Source organism: Melanerpes formicivorus, unplaced genomic scaffold, assembly GCF_026170545.1.
Source record: "Melanerpes formicivorus ecotype bairdi unplaced genomic scaffold, bMelFor1.0.p_v2 SCAF_47, whole genome shotgun sequence".
NCBI lineage: Eukaryota > Metazoa > Chordata > Aves > Piciformes > Picidae > Melanerpes > Melanerpes formicivorus.
In genome coordinates this window covers 1,277,829-1,296,828 of record NW_027142399.1, presented here as the reverse complement: position 1 = coordinate 1,296,828, position 19,000 = coordinate 1,277,829, and the positions used below count along the sequence as shown (strand labels likewise).

At 48.4% G+C, this 19,000-nt stretch overlaps 1 protein-coding gene across 2 annotated transcripts in view; it reads right to left on the bottom strand.

Annotated features, from left to right (window-relative positions):
* Positions 1-3,574: 3,574 nt before the first annotated feature.
* ARHGEF12 (Rho guanine nucleotide exchange factor 12) overlaps positions 3,575-19,000 on the bottom strand; it is an 85,324-nt gene continuing 69,898 nt past the window's right edge. For both annotated transcript variants that reach the window (XM_068159977.1, XM_068159978.1), the window contains 14 exons: positions 18,445-18,570; positions 17,570-17,684; positions 16,741-16,841; positions 16,425-16,502; positions 14,237-14,312; positions 13,666-13,833; positions 12,366-12,453; positions 11,429-11,518; positions 11,211-11,287; positions 10,613-10,840; positions 9,132-9,617; positions 6,522-6,835; positions 5,173-5,245; positions 3,575-4,551 (listed from right to left, as the gene is read on the bottom strand). In XM_068159977.1, the coding sequence (XP_068016078.1) occupies positions 4,547-4,551; positions 5,173-5,245; positions 6,522-6,835; positions 9,132-9,617; positions 10,613-10,840; positions 11,211-11,287; positions 11,429-11,518; positions 12,366-12,453; positions 13,666-13,833; positions 14,237-14,312; positions 16,425-16,502; positions 16,741-16,841; positions 17,570-17,684; positions 18,445-18,570 (2,025 nt within the window). In that variant the 3' untranslated portion in view covers positions 3,575-4,546. The remainder of the gene's footprint in view (positions 4,552-5,172; positions 5,246-6,521; positions 6,836-9,131; positions 9,618-10,612; positions 10,841-11,210; positions 11,288-11,428; positions 11,519-12,365; positions 12,454-13,665; positions 13,834-14,236; positions 14,313-16,424; positions 16,503-16,740; positions 16,842-17,569; positions 17,685-18,444; positions 18,571-19,000) is intronic.

The following is a 19,000-nucleotide window of genomic DNA, read 5'->3' as shown; positions in this document are numbered from 1 at the left end:
TTTTCCTTTTTTTCTCCTTTTTCCTTCTTTTTTCCTCCTTTTTCCTTCCTTTTTTCCTTCTTTTTTCCTCCTTTTTTTCCTTCTTTTTCCTCCTTTTTTTCCTTTTTTCCTTCTTTTTTCCTCCTTTTTTTCCTTCTTTTTTCCTTTTTTCCTTTTTTCCTCCTTTTTTTCCTTTTTTCCTTTTTTTCCTTCTTTTTCCTTGCTTTTCCTTCCTTTTTTTTCTCCTTTTTTCCTTCCTTCTTTTTTTTTCCTTCTTTTTTTTTTTTCTTGGTTGTTTTATTGTTTTTCCTCTTTAAAAAGTAAAATCTCTGTTAAGAGTACATGATTGTATGTTGTACAATGGAAAAATAAAAGGCAAAAGAAAACAAAACCCAACCAACCAACCAACCAACCAAAAGTGTTCTAGCACGAAGAGAGCTCTCCAGGAGACTTGGCTGCAAAAGCCAACAGCAGTGCTTATGGCTGCAGTATCCCTTTTGCAGTACATCTGCTTGTCAGTTGGCACCTTTGTTTTTTTGGGGGGGTTAGGGGCAAGGAGGGAAGAGGATTTCTTTGGGCAATAGGGGAGGAAACAATACCAGCACTGAGATTCGAATCAAGGGGCACCTGCTGAGACATCAGAGCCAAGCTCTAGGAACAGGGTCATCAGAGTATCAGAAGGTGAATGAAAGCCCTGGCAATAGGCCACGGTGCTGTCTGAGAGCTGAGCAAACCCAGCCAGGCTTCTTGGCTCTTGAGGTGTGCACTCCTCAACCTTCTTTCTGCTGTCAAATAAATCTCCTCTCTCTCCAGACAAGGGATGCTTGAGAAACTACAGTGAGCAGACACCAGCTTCCCCACACCACAAAGAGCTTTGGCTCTTCTCTCCTTTTCCCCTTTCCAGCAAGCATCCATCTGACTGGTTTTGCTAGCCCCTCAGCAGCAGAAGGGAAATCACTTCTCAGGAGCACAGGAAAGCGTGGTTGCTATCCTGGCTTGGTTGCTATACTACATCTTTGTTCCCAAGGTAAGAAATTCTTGCTCATCTTTTATTTGGTGTGGTGGGGGGGGAAGAAGATAAATAGAAGAAAGGAATCTAAACAGTGGGGAGGAAGGGCTGGGTGCAATGAAACCAGAGATCATTGTCCTGCTCTGCCAGCCAGGCTGAAGAAGGGAATGCATGATCAACCAATCACCTGTCAGGGGCAAACTAAAATGCTTCCTTGCACTGGAGACTAAATTTAAAACAGGGTCATTTCATGGCTTAAAGAGGGGGGAATGAGAATCCTGAACAGTGCCTTTTGGTTCCAGCTCCTTCCACACAGTGAGACATGGTCTGAGGTCTGCCACACAGTCGATGTGCTAGAGGGGAAGAAGGGATCACCACCATGCCAGGGTGCTGCTCTCAGAAGGTAATAGGTCCCTGACCACACTCTAGAGGAGTAATGCCCTGTTGGCAGGGATGATCAGTGTAGCAGAAGGGCAGCTGAAAGAGAATCCAACCAGGACAGAGCTCAGTGTGCCCTCTGTAGTGCACACAGAACCGGCTTCAGATGGGCTGCTCTTCTCTAACACCTCCTGAAGCTCTCTGCCATCTCCTGGCCTGCAAACTGTCTGTTTTGCCCAGCACAAAAGCTTCTCTGCCATCAACATTCAGCCTGGCACAAGGTGTGGGTGCCTCCCCTTACACATCTTGAGGTGTGACAGGGGGCAGAACTGCTCCTGGCCTTCCAATGGATTGTGGCCAAGGTAGTATTAGTAGACCACGGGGAATCCAGCAGCTGCAGAGGCAGAAACTTAAGGATGACTTCACCACAAGCCCCCTGCATTCTCAGCTTCTGCACTGCTGCTACATCTCATAAAGATGGAGCAGTGATGGATGATGCCACAAAATGCTTATGCAAAGGTGCCAAGGTCAGAGGCAGCAGGGGCAGGTTGCTCCCCCATGGTCCATCCAAGCAGCTAGATGCTGCTCACCAGGAACCATCAAATTCATGCAACTTGGGAGAAAACCTGAGAGCCAAGGATTTTGCCTTCAGTCACAAGGAAAGAGCATTAAGCAACCAGGCCTTCACAGGTCCCATCTCTGCTGGTCTTCCAGCATGCTCTTGAAAAGCTCTCCCTGACAGACTTCAGTGGTAATTTTTAACCAGCCCCAGAAGCCTGCTGGAAAACATTTAGACAGCTACAGTCAGAGTAACTGCTCCTGTTTCTGGAGTGTGTAGATGCAGGCAAGCATCATGCCAAAGCTTTGAGGGGGAGAAAGGGCCTTAAACATGAAGTCTGGCTGTAGCCCAGTTCTCTTCCTGGCAGGATTAGGTAAAGGATACCCCACCAGCACGAGGCAGCAGAAGTCTGGATGTTTGTAACCGAAGGAACCGTATGGCTGAGGTGAGGAGGGAAGATCCCACCCACCAAGGATGGAACCACTCAGATAATACTGACAGAAAACTCAGAGAGGTGCAACAGGACAGGCCTTGGTGGGTGCCAAGGAAGAGGAAGCTGCTGCCAGCCTGGAGGAGAACCCTTCAGCTTCTGTTGGCAGTGGAATGCTCTGCTGGTGAAAAACAGCAGCTTGTGCAGCTGGCTCTTAAAGCAAGAGATATCCCTCCCTGCTCTAGAAGGGTTCATGGCTCCAACCTTCACATCACCTCTGCTCAACCTCTGTTAACCTTCACAGAGTTTATCCCTTGCATATTTCTAACAGGGAGAACCAGAACTCTTTTTTTCCCCCTGCACCAGTAAATAAAGGGCAGATCTGGTTTCCTGCCTGCACCTAAAGGTTTGTCTGAAAGGAGCAAGGAGAAGGATCTCTATGCTGCCCAAAGCCAGACTGCCAGCACTCCATGCTGCAGGCAGTGATGCAGAGATGGCTCTAGCAGTTCTGACCTCTCCCTGGGGTTTACAGGCTTGGCATGCTGTTTAGTTTGGGTTCATTGCACAGTTTAAAACTTGGGGAGAGGCTATAGAGGAGAGTGGCTTACACACCTCCCCTGAGCAGTCCCCTTCATGGTGTCTGGGACAGCAGGGACAGCTTCAACCATCCTGTGTCAAGCAGCAACTCTCTGCCTTAGGACCAATTTGAGAGCTGAGGCACAGCCACCTTAGGCTGTTCAGTGTTAGGTCTGCTGGTAGCCTGATGCTGACCATCTTGTTCCCAGACTGGAAGGAATTCCAACAGCAAAACCCTTTAGACCAGGCCCAAGAGGGCTGTTTCAGCCTTCTTTGCTTTGCACACCTCCATTTCAGTGAGAACAACACTGGCTGGCACAAATCAGCTTTCCTTACAAAGAAACAAACCCCAGGACAGCCACCTGAAACAAAGGATCAACCCAGCCCCACCTTTCCCCCCCAAAAACCCCTCCCCCAAACCCACCCCAAGCCCTCAGCAAGACATACTTCCAGGTACTGTAACTTACTGGCCCTATAATCAGCAGTACCTGTGGCTGACACCAGTGGCAGCCCTTAGTCATTCAGTAGTGAATCAGGAGCACTTCTGCCCCACATCTTTGAAACACTTCTGGGTTTGCATTTTTCTCTTGGTGGTTTTTTTTTTTCCTCTCTTTTTGATCCAGAGGAGAGTTACAAAAAGTGCTGCAGGTCCAAGTATTTTTATCACTTTACAATGGAGACAATGATCAAAGCCAACAGAGTCAAGGGAAAAAAAAACACCAAACCACATTAATTCAACCCATCTCTCTCCTCTCCCAGCCTCATCTTGCACATCCACAAAGGGAGACTCCCAAATGGGAGAGGAGAAGGAGAATTTGCCCATCTCAAGTGCCTGGCAATTTAGTGCATGGAGAAAACTCTTGGTAGAGATGTGGTGAGAGGAGCCAGCCAGTTCCCATGCAGTGCTCGAGTCCAGATGGTTCCAGCCACAAGCCATCCTAAGCCCTTCAGAAGTAGCTCTTCGTGTGGCAGTTTGAATGCCAGCAGGGAGTGCAGAGTCCCAGTCCAGTGAAGCAAAGACACAGCTGCACAGTGTGTGTGTGTGTGTGTGGGGAAACACCCTCAGGCCTGACCCACTGGGGTTCAGGAGCAGTGGGGCAGGCAAGGGCGTCCCTGTATGCAGAAGGCTAGAACTGGTCACTACCCAATGAAAACAGAACAACAACAACAACAACATCATCATCATCATCATCCAAACAAAACAAACCAGAACAAAACAAAAAAGGCAGACTGAAAAATAAAACAACAACCCCAAAATGTGCTTTTGATACAAGGAATGAAGTCAAATAAATACATTGATTTCTCTCTCTCTCTCTTTCTTTCTTCTTTTAATGTCTAAATAACATATTTGCTTTTTTTTTTCCCCCCATATCCTACACCCAAAGCTCTGTACATTTGGTTTGGTTTTTTTTTAATGTTTTTGTGTTTTTTTTCCTGCTCTGAAAAAAACAAAACAAAAAGAAGAAGTTTCTGGGGAGCAAGGAGAGAAGCAGAATAAAGTACGGGTCGTGTTTTTGGATGATCCAAAGCCTCTCAGCTCAGAGTCCACCAGCAGGACAGCAAAGTGCTGTGTCCTTCATCCAGTCTTCAGCCACTCCTGAAAACCTGACCAGCTTTAGTCTGAAGGAGGAAAAGGAGGGGGGGAAAGAAAACATAAATGAAGAGGTTGGTGAGAAAGAGGAAGAGTGCAATGAGGGATGAATGGCCAGCACCTCTGAGCAGGGGCAGTGTGGTGTGTGAGAGACAGAACATCCATTTAACCCCAGGACCTCTGCTAGTAATTCCAGCAATTATCTGGGATCTCCAGGCTGCCTAAGGCAAGTTTGAAAGGGACCCATGGCAACCACTTTACTCAGCAGCAGAGACACCTCAGAGAAAGACAAGACAGATTAGAATCATTTCACACGTTCCAAACCCCTCCCTCTGGGACTTTACATCAATCCAGGCTTCTCTTTCACAGGAGTTGTACATCTTGAGATGGAGGCCTTTGGCAGGAAGGGGTGAGACATCTTGCAAACAGCACTTGCAGGGGAAGGAACCAGCTCCTCTGCACATGTGAGCCTCAGTGGATTCCACTGACCTTTGCTGGAATCAGCATGGGCTCAGCCCTCAGAGAGCTGCTGGGGCAGGTGAAACGTTTTGGATGTATGAGGAGCATGAAAAATTGACTTTGTGCTCTTTGTTTAATGTTTGAAGCTCGTGTGGTGCCAGCTAGCCATTACCCCCAGCCTGGCTGCATACCTGAGTGCTCTCCTGTGGAGGCTGATCCAGCCAGCCCTTGGCGTCGGAGAATGGTGTAGTCTTCCTCAACCTCCTGAAAAACAACACAACCCCCAACAGTCAAGTGGCTTTCCCCACTGCATCACAGAATGCTTGGGGCTGGAAGGGATCTTAAAGATCACCTTGGTCAAAACCCCCCTGCCATGGAGGGACACCTCCCAGGTTGCTCAACTCATCCAACCTGGCCTTGAACACCCCCCAAGGAGGAACAGCCACAGCCTCCCTGGGCAGCCTGTGCCAGTGTCTCCCCACCCTCACTGGAAGGAATTTCTTCCTCATCTCCAGCCTCAATCTGCCTTCCTCAAGCTTCAATCCATTCCCTCTCAACCCATCACTAAAATCCCTTGTAAAAAGTCCCTCCCCAGCTCTCCTGTAGCCTCCTTGAGCTACTGGAAGGCTGTTCTAAGGCCTCCCTGCAGCCTTCTCTTTTCCAGGCTGAACAGCCCCAGCTCTCCCGCCTGTCCCTGCATGGGAGGCTCTCCAGCCCTCTGATCATCTTTGTGCACTCCTCTAGACCCACTCCAGTAGTTCCATGTGCTGGGGGGGCACAGTGCTGCAGGTAGGGCCTCAGCAGAGGAGAGCAGAGGGGTAGTCTCTCCTCATTTACTAAAGAGGGCTTTGAAGAGAAGTTTGGCTACAGCTGAGTGGTCTGGAAACAGCCCTGCTGCACAGTGCCCCACACTGGATCTCAACTCCTTCAGCAGCAGCTTTGTCAGACCTTCCACTGGCATGCCATATTCCACTTTCCTTACAGACTTCACTTAAATTGAAGGCTGGCTGCTGACTCAGTATTTCAGTGAGTCTCATATGGCAAGATGCTAGGAACCTTCCCCAGCAGTGGCTGTTATGTACAGGGAATCCCCCCTACATGCAAGAGGTCCCTCTGAACACAGGCTGAAAACCTTGCTACTGATCTACTGCAACTCAGCACCTTCATTGACATGAGCAGCAGCTGGGTTTTTCATGTCAGCAATTCATATTCCTTAGGCCAGTGGCCCCTTCAGAAGTCCACTGCTGCAGACTTGCATCAGTTTTGTCCTGTCCCTGAGGAACCTCTCCAAATTCCAATCAAAGCAGGCTTAGATCCCTGCTAGCTCTAGCAGGGCTGCTTGCCTCTCCTCACCCACAACTCCATGCAAGCCAAACAGCACCGGAGTGTGACTTCAAAAGCTCCCAGAGATGAGAGGCAAAGGCACAAAGAGGCACAGCTGCCTTTCTTCCTGCTCAAAATGGTTTTTCAAGCTCTCCTCTAAAACACAGACCTGAGGCAGATGCAGCCCTTGCTGCATGCCAAGAGAAAGGAGCCATACCTTTAACTTTTCAAGGTCATCCTCTATCTTCTGGATGTACTGCATCATCTGCAGGCGCGACTCGAGAGAGAAGTGAGGGCTTGCTACGAAGGAACAGGACTCTTCCACCCCTCCCCAGCGTGAGGCCATCATCTCCTCAGCAAAAGGGGAGCTTCCTCCATCGGACTGGGTGTCCCGTGGGGAAAGTGGCTGCTGCTGTGCAGAGTCCAAAGAGCTGTGGCCACCCGCGGTGCACTGGAGAACCAGCGCCGACACCTCCTCGTCCGTCGAGCTCTCCTGCACCGTGCCATATCCATCAAGGATCAAATAATTTCCTGGGAAGGGAACAGCTTTTTACCACCAGGCCCAGCTCAGTAATCACCAAGAAGCACTGAGCTGCAGATAGCTTGAGCAGGCTTTAAGGAAGATGAGCGGTGAGAGGTCTGTCGCCCGAGACACTCGCAAATGGCTAAGGAAAAGCATTTGTGAACACTACCCAGAGCAGTGATTGTATCAGACCAGACCTATTTGGCTCTGAATTAGGCTTCAGAGATCATGGCTGGTTTTGGGACTGCAGTTTGAGAAGGACACCATTAGATGAGCTCATCACCCACCCTCCTCTCTGCCCCAAATCCATGTTTCTATTATCATGCCTGAAAACCCTGCACTTATTAACAGCACCTGACAGCTCAGGCTGCTGCATTTCCAACATCCACTTGCTAGCTGTAGTACTGAGGATGCTTTTAAGATTGCTTGGCTTGAAGACTTAGCTTTTAACATAGCAGCAGCAAGCTACAAAGCTGATCAGAGGGCTGGAGCACCTCTCCTATGAGGACAGACTGAAGGAGTTGGGGCTGTTCAGTCTGCAGAAGAGAAGGCTCCAAGGTGACCTGATTGTGGCCTTCCAGTATCAGAAGGGGGCTAAAAGAAGGCTGGGGAGGGACTGCTCAGGATCTCGGGTAGTGACAGGACTAGGGGGAATGGAATGAAGCTGGAGGTGGGGAGATTCAGGCTGGAGGTGAGGAGGAAGTTCTTCACCATGAGAGTGGTGAAGCCCTGGAATGGGTTGTCCGGGGAGGTGGTTGGGGCCCCAGCCCTGGAGGTGTTTAAGGCCAGGCTGGCTGAGGCTCTGGCCAGCATGATCTAGTGTGGGGTGTCCCTGCCCATGGCAGGGGGGTTGGAACTGGCTGATCCTTGTGGTGCCTTCCAACCCTGACTGATTCTATGCTATGCTATGCTTCTAAGCTACAACAATCAGAGGGAGAAATTCTTTCACAGCCTGCACCTAGCAATAGGGTTGCATTAAATAGTTTTCTCCCCAGCAAAGCCAGCAACTAAACCCAAGCCAATCTCATTCTGATATCCCTGCACAGTTAAGAAAGTAAACAGCATAAGAGGTGACAAATAAATTAAGATGCTTCAAGTTGTTGGCTCAGTTTTAATAATTTAAAATGCCTCTGCAATTCATGGAAAGAAAGGAAGGGGAAAAAAAGCCTTCTCAATATGCAGTTGGGAGGCAGCATTCAGACAGGCACAAATTGGCTTCCTCACAATGAACAGAATCCAACTTTTCAATGCAAGGATATTTATGGCTAAGCAATTTAAAGGCATACAGTCAAGTGGAGGCTACCTGCTAGGGGCTACTTCTACCACAACAGGCAGGTGTGAGGCAAACCAACTCTTGTGCTAAATGCCCTGCAGTGGCACCATGCTGGCTGAGCAAACTCACAGGATTTTCCAAACACAAAGTGTGCAAAGACCCCCTCAAAGTGCTCAGAGTTGCTGCCTTGGAGCTGGTTTTGTGCTGAGTTAACAGCTCTGCAACCTTCTTGAAGGCTGGAGTTGATATGCTTTGAAACCCTGCTCAGGTAACTGTCACAGTGCAGTTACAACATGCAGTAGTGGTAACAGGAACAACAGAATCTGAAGCTTTTAAGAGCTTCAGACTAGGGTAAGGTTGCAGGAGACAATTACAGTGCAAAGCTAAACTTGGAGTTTGTTTTCTGAAGCCCACAATCATAGACTTGTTGGGTTGGAAAAGGCCTCTAAGATCATCCAGTCCAACCATCAACCCAACACCACCATGGCCATCCAATCATATCCCCCATGTTTCTTGAACACCTCCAGGGATGGTGACACCACCACCAACCTGGGCAGCTTGTTCCAATGCCTGTCCACTCCTGCAGGGAAGAGTTTTCTTCCTCATCTCCATCCTAAACTTCCCCTGGCACAATTTCAGGCTCGATTAGGCAAAGCCATCACCGTATCTACAAACCAGCACCAGTCATGGGGACTCTGTGTGTCACACTAAGGAAGTGCTTTGCCTTCAGGGAAAATGTCCCAACAGTCAGTTGAGAGATAAAGCAGCCCAGTGGCAAAGGCAATCAAGAGCTTGCATTGTGCCTGGTGCCTCTGTAATTACAGACTGTCACAGTAATCCCACAGTACTTCAGCTTCTCCTTTCACAGAATAGAGAATTCATTAGGTCCGTGTTTGCACAGCCCCTTTTCAAGGCTAAAATGACTGCCAGGGTCTGAGAGTTGACTTCAAATGCCCTATAAGCAAGAGAGGAAGTCTCTAAGAATGCATCTGCAGGGACCAGGGCTCAGTAAGTGAATGAAATCTGCTCACCTGAGATGCGGATTTGCACATCCTCTTCCTCCTTCCTTTCCATCAGTTCGCTTTCAGAGGGATTTTCATCGCTGTGAGCTTCTCGAGCATCAAAGAAATGCTCCCCACTCTCATCAGCACCCACCCCTTCCAGCTCTGTGGTCGCCATCTCCAGGTTCAGACTCATGTGCTCTATTGCCAAGGTGCTGCCTGGCCTGGGCTCTCTCCCCAGCAGCTGCATGGCGTCCCCTGCAGCCGGCGGTTCGGCGGAAGTCCGGAGGCCATAGGCCGCTGTGGCCCCATTAGTGCCGGCTCTTGGCAGTGTTCTGTCTGCTCCGGGCTGATGAAGTTTGCTGGTGTCAGAGTGCTGCAGTCCAGGCTCATTCCCACTCTCTGTTTGGGCTTCTTGAGAAACTGTCCTGAACCTGGGGAAGCGCTGCCAGTCTTCCTGGGTGCCCTTCTCAGCGAAGCCGAACTGCTGCACCAACAGCTGCTTCAGCAGGCCCACTGCAAGAGGAGGCAATGGTCACAGGGCTCCACACACCAGGACCTCCCTAACAGCAACTCAGGCCACCTTAGCTAGAGGGAGGATCTCATAGCAGCCAGCCCTCTCTTTACTCTTGGTAGGAAACCACAGGATGTAAGGGGTTGGAATGACCTCCAGAGATCATTGAGTCCAACCTCCCCCAGCCAAGAGCAGGACCACAGAATCTTGTGCAGGTCGTGCAGGAACACATCCAGATGGGTCTTGAAAGTCTCCAGAGGAGGAGACTCCACAACCCCTCTGGGGAGCCTGTTCCAGTGCTCCAAGACCCTCACAGTGAAGAAGCTCCTCCTCATGTTGAGGTGGAACCTCCTGTGCTGTAGTTTATACCCATTACCCCTTGTCCTATCACAGGGCTAAACCCAGGGAGAAATAGAAACACCTAAGGCCTGAGGCCTTACTCCACATTCTGCCTTACAAGCAAGAGCAAACAAAAAGAGCATGAGTTCCACCTTGCTTAGGGAAAGCCAGGCTGGATGAGGCCTTGAGCAACCTGGGCTAGTGGAAGGTGTCCCTGCCCACAGCAGGGGGGTTGGATCTAGATGATCTTTGGGGTCCCCTCCAACCCAAACCATTCTATGAATCATTTGATACATGGAAAACCCACAGAAAAACACTGAGATGCCTAAAGCCAAAGAAAGGGCCAGCATAAAGAATCCTAAAATCATGTTGGTTGGAAAAAGGCTTTTAAGATCATGGAGGCCAACCATCAATGGATGAGTCTAGTCATGAGGTCTTGGGTGATAGGTTGGACTTGATGATCTTTGAGGTCTCTTCCAGCCTTGGTGATACTGTGAATCCAGAACTCACAATTCCCAGCTGTCAGACCCATTTCACTTTGCTCTCATCTACAGCATAGAAATGGGCTTTAGGTTTTATTTTAACTCAATTGACTTAGGTGATTGACCTAACAAATTCCACCTCCACATCCCACCAGACACTGCCCACAGATACTCACAGTTCCTTAATGCATCCAATGCCCACTGCCCTTCTGCTACCGAAGGCAAACTGCTGGCTGTGTGCTCAAAGCATGCAGAAGGATCTTTAAGTGTCAGGTCTGCCTGCTGCACTTTATCAAACTGTCTTTCTGACACTAGAAGACTTTCTACCTTGGACTTCTCAGACATGATGGGTGAAGAAGACTGAGCATTCAGTATTAAGGGAGCTTCGAGGCCCAAATCTTTATCTAGCAAACAAAAACACAGACACTCAGGTTAAACGACCATGGCAGAGGGGATTGGGAACTGCAGAAAACTCTGCCTCACACTGAAATGTATGAAACCACTACAAATTACAGCTCTTGGGGCTTGATGAAAGGGCAATTCTTTCCAGGGGAAGAGAAAAAAAATAGACAGTATTTCCCAGCAATTTATAAAGCAAAGCAGTGAGAGAGACATTTCCAAGAGGTTCAGTATCACCTCTCTGTATGAATTACAAGGAAATGATTCCCTTGCAGGGCTATGAAAGGATCCCCAAGCCTCAAGGAATATGGCTTGGCCCCTTTGCACTCCATGGAGCAAATCTACTGCCACCATTTCCCTGGACCCCTGTTTCACCTGGACTTTGCAGGCTGCTGGCAGGAATGTCATGCTGCTCCTTGAGCTTCTGTTGCTCCTCTTCTTCACGTTCCTCTCTGCAGGGAGGAAAGAATGAACATGCTCTTGCAGTCACATGTGTCTGACCTGCCAGAATCCCTGCTTCAGCTAGCAGTATTTTAGCAGGAGGAGGTGTACTGGAAAAGGGAGGAGCAGCCTTTCTTCCTCCAGCTACTTACTCGCCAGGTCCCGACTGTGGTAATGGAATCACTCTTCTGCTGCTCCCCATTTTTACAGTCCCTGCCATCTGAGCTATAAGGTCCTGCCATCTGTAATAGAAACATCAAATAAATACATGCAAGACATGAAATGGAACGAATCCTTCTCTGCTTAACACCTCTTCAGTGCAGCTAATGCTCTTACTGCTTTTCTTATCAACAGAAATACCTTCTCCTTTATTTTATGTTAATGCTGTGACATTCAATTCCTCACCAACACCTGGCAAGCACAAGTGAAGCATCAAAGCATAATGCTCACCTCCCCAAGATACTCTTGTGCAGGAGAAAATGAGTGGCAGGGCCTTAGCAGGAGCTGTCAGGTGAGGCAGTTATTTTATATAGAAACTTCACATATTACTGAAGAGTTTTGTGCATGACACAGTAGAAGAGCTGCTATGAATCACACAAATAAGTCTATGCCCTGCTTGTACTTCAGAAGGAAAAAGCATTTCTACCCAAGAGGAAACAAAGCCTTCAGCTAGGAAACCAAATCTCATGCACTTAGGGTGCTTTCCAGCATCAATGCCTGGCAAAGCTTAGCTGGTTCTGCATGAGGATGCAGGATTTCAGTTACTTATCTGGTAGCCAGTTGCAGAAGATCAGGATTGGAAAGGTAAATAAAAGCATTTTTGAGGTGAAAAACAGAGTCTGGGGTGATCCAGACAGCAGAGGACATCAGAGTGTACCTGTGGGGTGGGTGGTTTCACACCTCTGTGTGTGTGGGGTTAGGAGGACTAACCTTGGCTCCCTCCTACACAGGCTAATGGAGCTTTGTTTTCAGCTAAGCTTAGAGAAGAAACTCATGGACACCTGCACAGTTAACTACAGGCAAGCAGATGTGACAGATCTCCCAAGCACAAGCACAGCAAGAGCAGATGAAGCTGAAGCAAATACTTACACATTCTTTTCTGAAACAGTCTGTGCCACCAGTTCATAAATATGAGCCCCGTTCTCCGACATGGAGATGACAAAGAAAGCTTTGTTGTCTGCAACAGCACAAGGAGAGAGGAGTTGCACTGCCATTTCTTGTCCCACAGAGCTTTCTGAAGATTTCTAAAGCTAGGCATGACCCCAACCAGAAGCAGCAGCTGATGAGACAACCTTCCAAGGCTCTAATATACAAAGATCCGTCCCTCCCTATCCAGGAATTTCTCTGTTAGTCCTGAAAGAGAAGAACCATCACTGCCCAAACACTGAAGGGCTGAAACATGTCCACAGAAGGGCAAGGAAGCTGTTGAAGGGACTGAAGAACAGGGCTGGTGAGGAGCAGCTGAAGAAACCAGGGGTGTTTAGTCTGGACACAAAGGAGGCTGAAACCTCACTGCTGTCTACAACTCCCCCCTGAAAGGAGATTGGATTGAGGTGGAGGTTGATCTCTTCTCCCTGGCATCAGGTGACTGAAGGCAAGGAAATGGCCTGAAATTGCACCAGGGGAGGTTTAGGCTGGATATTAGTGACAATTTCTCAGATAGTGATAGGACTAGGGGGAATGGAATGAAGCTGGAGGTGGGGAGATTCAGGCTGGACATGAGGAGGAAGTTCTTCCCCATGAGAGTGGTGAAGCCCTGGAATGGGTTGTTCAGGGAGGTGGTCGAGGCCCCAGCCCTGGAGGTGTTTAAGGCCAGGCTGGCTGAGGCTCTGGCCAGGCTGATCTAGTGTGGGGTGTCCCTGGCCATGGCAGGGGGGGGTGGAACTAGATGATCCTTGTGGTCCCTCCCAACCCTGACTGATACTATGATATTATGAATTTCCCTGCAAGAGTGGTCAGGCATCATAACAGGCTGCCCAGGGAGGTGGTGAAGTCCCCATCCCTGGAGGTGCTCAAGAAACCTGTGGACATGGCTTACTGGCCATGGAGATGTTTGGCTGAAGGCTGGACTTGATCTTAAAGGCTTTTTTCCAACCCAAACACTTTTTCTTCTCTTCTCTCTCCTAATAATTTCTAGAGTACCTTTCATCTAATACAATCAGAGCACTTTAATTTAGAAACCTATTTAAAACTCAAGCTGTGCTTATTACTGATGCAAAGAAGTTAAACAGCTCATACATACAAAGCAAGATGTTGGACAACCAAGAATTAAGCCCACACATTTTTCCATCTTCTACTCTGGAACTCCAGGCAAAAGCCCATCTCCCCTCAACTGATCCAGTCTGCATTTTGGGGTTCCTCTGCTGCTTTTGCAATTGCTTGCACTGACCTGTTGCCACCTGACGAACCAGAACTGTGTTGAGCTTGATGATAGGGCTGAAGGTGTGCTTGCTGTCAGCTGTTGAGGCCAAGATCTTACTGTGACACTTCAGGACCAGTTTATCATCTTGTTTCTGCAACAGCACCAGAATGTCCTCCAGAAGCAGAGTGTAGAGGTCTGCAGAGAGTGCAAAAAGAAGCCAGAATGAGTTAAAAGAGTCATAGTTTTGTATCACACTCCTGCAGAAAGGGAAAGAAGGCTGCATTTTTGATTACTCATGCAGAGGCAGTAATCAGTGCTCTGCCATTCTAGGCAATGCTTGCAAATCTTCCTCATCAAAACTACAGCAGAAAGCCACAGATGGAATTGGATCATCTCATGACTGACTGCTGTGTCCCTGCATGGCCTTAATGACACTCCAGCACCAATTCAGAATTGACAAGACTAATTTAATCAGCTCTGAGAAACACACAGGCATTATTCTAGGTGGCAGGAAGAATGGTAATTGGGAGCTGGAGAAATGCTCTCTCTGCTCAGCAAACACACACACAGCCAAGGCAGCTGATGGAGTGAGACTCACCAATGGTTTTGTCACGATTAACCTTCCAAGTCAGAGGTCCTTCGTGAAGCATTTTTCTCTTGGTTAGGTCCAAGTTCTGGCACCAGGGAAAAGAAAATAAACAAGAAAAAAAACAAGCAGCATTTGAAATGTCTGTGGATGCAGGTAAGAGGAAGGGAGAGGAATCACAGTCTCACAGTATCGCTAAGGTTGGAAGACACCTCGAGGATGATCGAGTCCAAGCTGTCACCACAGACCTCATGACTAGAGCATGGCACCAAGTGCCACATCCGATCCCCTCTTGAACACCTCCAGGGATGGTGACTCCACCACCTCCCTGGGCAGCACATTCCAACGACTAATGACTCTCTCAGGGAAGAACTTTCTCCTCACCTCCAGCCTAAACTTCCCCTGGCGCACCTTGAGACTGTGTCCCCTTGTTCTGGTGCTGCTTGCCTGGGAGAAGAGACCAACGCCCTCCTGGCTACAACCTCCTTTCAGATACTTGTAGAGGGCAATGAGGTCACCCCTGAGCCTCCTCATCTCCAGGCTAAACAACCCCAGCTCCCTCAGCCTCTCCTCACAGGGCTGTGCTCAAGGCCTCTCCCCAGCCTCACTGCCCTTCTCTGGACACCTTTAAGTGTCTCAGTGTCCTTCTTAAACTGAGAGGCCCAGAACTGGACACATTACTCAAGGTGTGGCCTAACCAATGTCAGAAGAGAGCTAGGAAACTGCAGTTTGGAGGTGAGAGGATGAACCCAGACTGGAAAATGGAACCTGGAGCAGGATTAGGCTCTGCATGTAAAGCAAAACTTCATGAGAGCTGTTCGTGGCAGACCTTAGAGCTACATTTCAATATCTGAAGGGGGCCTATATGAAGGCTGGGGAGGGACTGCTTGGAAGAGCTTGCAGTGATAGCATGAGGGGCAATGGTTTGAAACTGGAGCAAGGGAGATTGAGGTTGGACATCAGGAGGAAGTTCTGCATGATGAGAGTGGTGAAACACTGGAACAGGTTGCCCAGGAATGTGGCTGAGGCCCCATCCCTGAAGACATTGAAGATCAGATTTGCTGTGGCCCTGGGCAGCCTGATATTTTTGGAGGTGTCCCTGCTGACTGCAGGGAAGTTGGACAAGATGAGCTTTGGGGATCCCTTCCAACCCACTGCAACCTGTGAATCTGTGTTTATTATTACTCTCCCTCTGTCACTGCTCTTTGGCAGATGCTGGTGGCCACAGGGTAGAGAACTTCCCTACCAAGGCATTAGGATGTCATCTGTTTTCTAGGAGTTTTTCATATATCCCATAGCAATTCCACAGTTCTGGGATTACAAGTGGTTAATGCTTTAGTACTTGATTTGCAAGTCAAGTGTGCCCACCAAATGCTGCACTGATACACAAATCATTCCACTGATCTGATGGACTTTAGAATGTCAATGGATTCTTCAGTCATTTCAGTGCCTGTGACATTTAGATCTGCAGGCAAGCAGCAGCCACAGTTTTCACAAGTCATTCCTTCCAAGTCTCAGAGTCTACAATCAATGACAGCAAGATTTCATAACTCCCAGCAAGTTCTTCCTTTCCTAACTACATGCCTGCAAGTTTATTTGTGGGAGGATACATGACACAGTTTTATAGAGAAGCTTTCACAAAGATGTCTTTGGATACCCACTGGTGTTGGGGAAGACAGGGGAGTGATAAATAAATAACAGAGAATCTATACAAAACACAGGCAGTGATCAAAATTAAGGAAATCACAAGGAAAAGATGCAGGAGCAGAAGGGGGAAGTGTCCCTGGGCAAAAGCTAGTTATGGAATCCTAGAATGGTTCAGGTTGGAAGGGACCTTAGAGATCATCCACTCCAACCTCCCTGCCATGGGCAAGGATGCCTCTCAACTAGACTTGACTGATCAAGGCCTCATCCAACCTGGCCTTGAACACCTCCAGGGCACCTACTGGAACACCTATTTGCAACAAGAAAGACAACTTTGAGGGTTTAGGTTGGACATCAGGAGGAAATTCTTCACAGTAAGGGTGGTGAAATGCTGGAACAGGTCACCCAGGGGTGTGATTGAGGCCCCATCCCTGGAGACATTCAAGATCAGCCTTGATGTAACCCTGGGCAACCTGATCTAGTTGGATGTCCCTTCTGCCTTCAGTAAGGCTGCAGCCCCTGCTTACACAGAGACTGCTTTAATGGTGCCACTCACCCTGAACTCATCCATCATGGGATCCTCAGATTGCTTCAAGTAGGAAAGGTCAAGACGACGCTGATAGTCCTCTAAATGCTGCAGAAAGCAGAAGGCAGATGGTCACTGCTCAGCAGAACTCACCACAGCTGGAGTGCAGGCAGTCAGGATTCCTGCCACACATTCCCAAATGCCTGGGATTCCTCCCCTCACAGGAACACTTGTGCCACAAAAGACCTTTGAAACACTACAGTCACTAGCAGAGGCACTCTCAAACAGCTTGCTGCCCTTCAGATCTCTTCTCCCCAACCCTTGCTGCTCACTGTTCACCTCCTACCTGCTTGTTCTCAGACTCTTTGACAGCCTGGTTCACGTGGTTAAGGATCTGACGGCAATGATCTGCTGCTTTCTTCACTTTCTCTTTCTCTTCAGGAAGTTCTGCAAGAGGGGAAAAAGGAAAGGCAATGCAGTAGTGCTTTCCAATAAAGGTTCACAAAGTCAGGAATCTGAAAGTGCAGCTTCCTGACCTCAAATCTGAGAGAGTTCCCATTCACAGAGCAGCCTGTCAGCAGAAGCACTGCATTTCAAAAGTGCAATGACAAGCCCAGGTTTGTGACAGGAGATAATGCAGACTGCCCTACAGGCCCTGAGGTCTTAGAGCAGCCTTCAGTACCTGAAGGGGGCCACAGGAGAGCTGGGAAGGGACTTTTTATAAGGGCTTGGAGTGATAGGATGAGAGGGAATGGATTTAATCTGGAAGAGGAGAAGATTTAGACTGGGGATTGGGAAGAAATTCTTTCAAGTGAGGGTGGGGAGACACTGGAACAAGTTGCCCAGGGAGGTTGTGGATATTCCCTCCCTGGAGGTATTCAAGGCCAGGCTGGATGAAGCCTTGAGCAACCTGGGCTAGCTGAGAGGCTTCCCTGCCCATGGCAGGGGGGTTTGGAGAAGACAAACTATGAGATCCTTTTCAACCTAAGCCATTCCATGCTTAGATTATCTTCTTTCCATTACTACTATTTTTGAAGCTGCCCTCCTGGGCGGAAGGCACAACGGAAACAGAGAGACAAAGGAACTCGAGCTGCTCATCAGCACGTGCTTTGAGACCCCCTTTGGGTAGAAAACCTGGTGAGATGAATGCACAAACCCTGGTGGCAAGGCTTTACCTGTGTACTTAGCAATGTTATCCAGCAGCAGAGGGTACTTAGTCAACCTCTGCATCTCTTTGGGAATGATATCCTTCAGCTGCAGCCGGCGGCACAGGGGATTACTCTCAGCATCCTAAATTTAAACACCACAATAACTGCATTTGTCATTTTTATTAAGACCTTAATTACCTGAAGGTGTTAACATCTATTCATCACATAAACATCTATTACTTCACTTTTCAGTAATTAAATACAAGACAAGAAATGCCAAGATCTATCACTCAGACAACACATTCCCTCTCCATGTGCACTCATATAGCAAGTGCTCATCACAAAATCAGCAGCTTCCTTCTCTCATTACTTCACAGAAGCCTGCTTCCATCTCCAATCAATCTCAGTCACCACCACACAGGGAAGACACCAGTTGAGGCTTTTGCACTACAGCAAAAGCCCAGTACATTTTTCAGCATAATCTCAGCCCTTGTATTCCTGAGCTCTTCCCAGCCCGTGCTAATGAAGATCATGTTCTCTCCTCCAAATGCCACAAGCCCCTTTCCTGGCAGGCAGGACAGGTGTCTGTCATCTGTCTTCTGGCCAGCATTTTTCCTCACTGAAGTGAACCATCCACCTCAAGTTGAGATCCCATCTCCTGCCTGGACAGCACGTGCTGTCCTGCACTCTACCAGCACATTCTGTGTTCCCCAGAAGGAAAGGCTCCTCCCTCCACAAATGATTAGCAAGAGATAAATACAGGATTGGAAACGATCCCCATCTACAGCCAACGTTAGATGTGACGTCATTAATCATCATAACCTTATCTACAACCCTTCATTATGCTGGGCTGGCCACCAGCCACATCCTCAGGCAACTCAAGAGTCTTGCACAAAATTCACCTGCACAAAGGTCTGGAAGCGAGAATCCTTCTTCTGGCGTGACTTGATGACCTCTAGAGCAAAGGGCTGGTTACTGCAGAAAGTGGCAGTTGCATGTTTCAGCTTCTCCTCTGCTGGTCCACTAAACTGTGTCAGAAAGCCAAGAAAGTCCAATTTAGATAGAGTTCAATTCAGCAGGTGCCACTTAGAACAGACAAAGAGCACACAGTAGACTGCAGCCTTGCTGGGCAAGAAAGAATTAGTGGCAAAACAAGAGCAGTAATTTCCTCCCTGGTTTCAAGCCCTTGTGTTCCCAGCTTCCTGAGGAATCCCTTTTCATCAAGCTCTACAGTTCTCCTGCCTCCAGCCCTAGCACATCCAACTCTTTCCATAAACACACTGCTGATTCAAAGAGAGAACACAGTGCCATGTCTGTCCTGTCAGCTCTAAGGAGAGCAGAAAGAAAACCTGCTCTCAACTGAATAACAAAGGATTGTTTACCAGACTGCTGGTCAGCAAAGCTACCTTGTTTGTTTCTCAGGGACACTCATGCTTGAACACCAGAATATCTTATTTT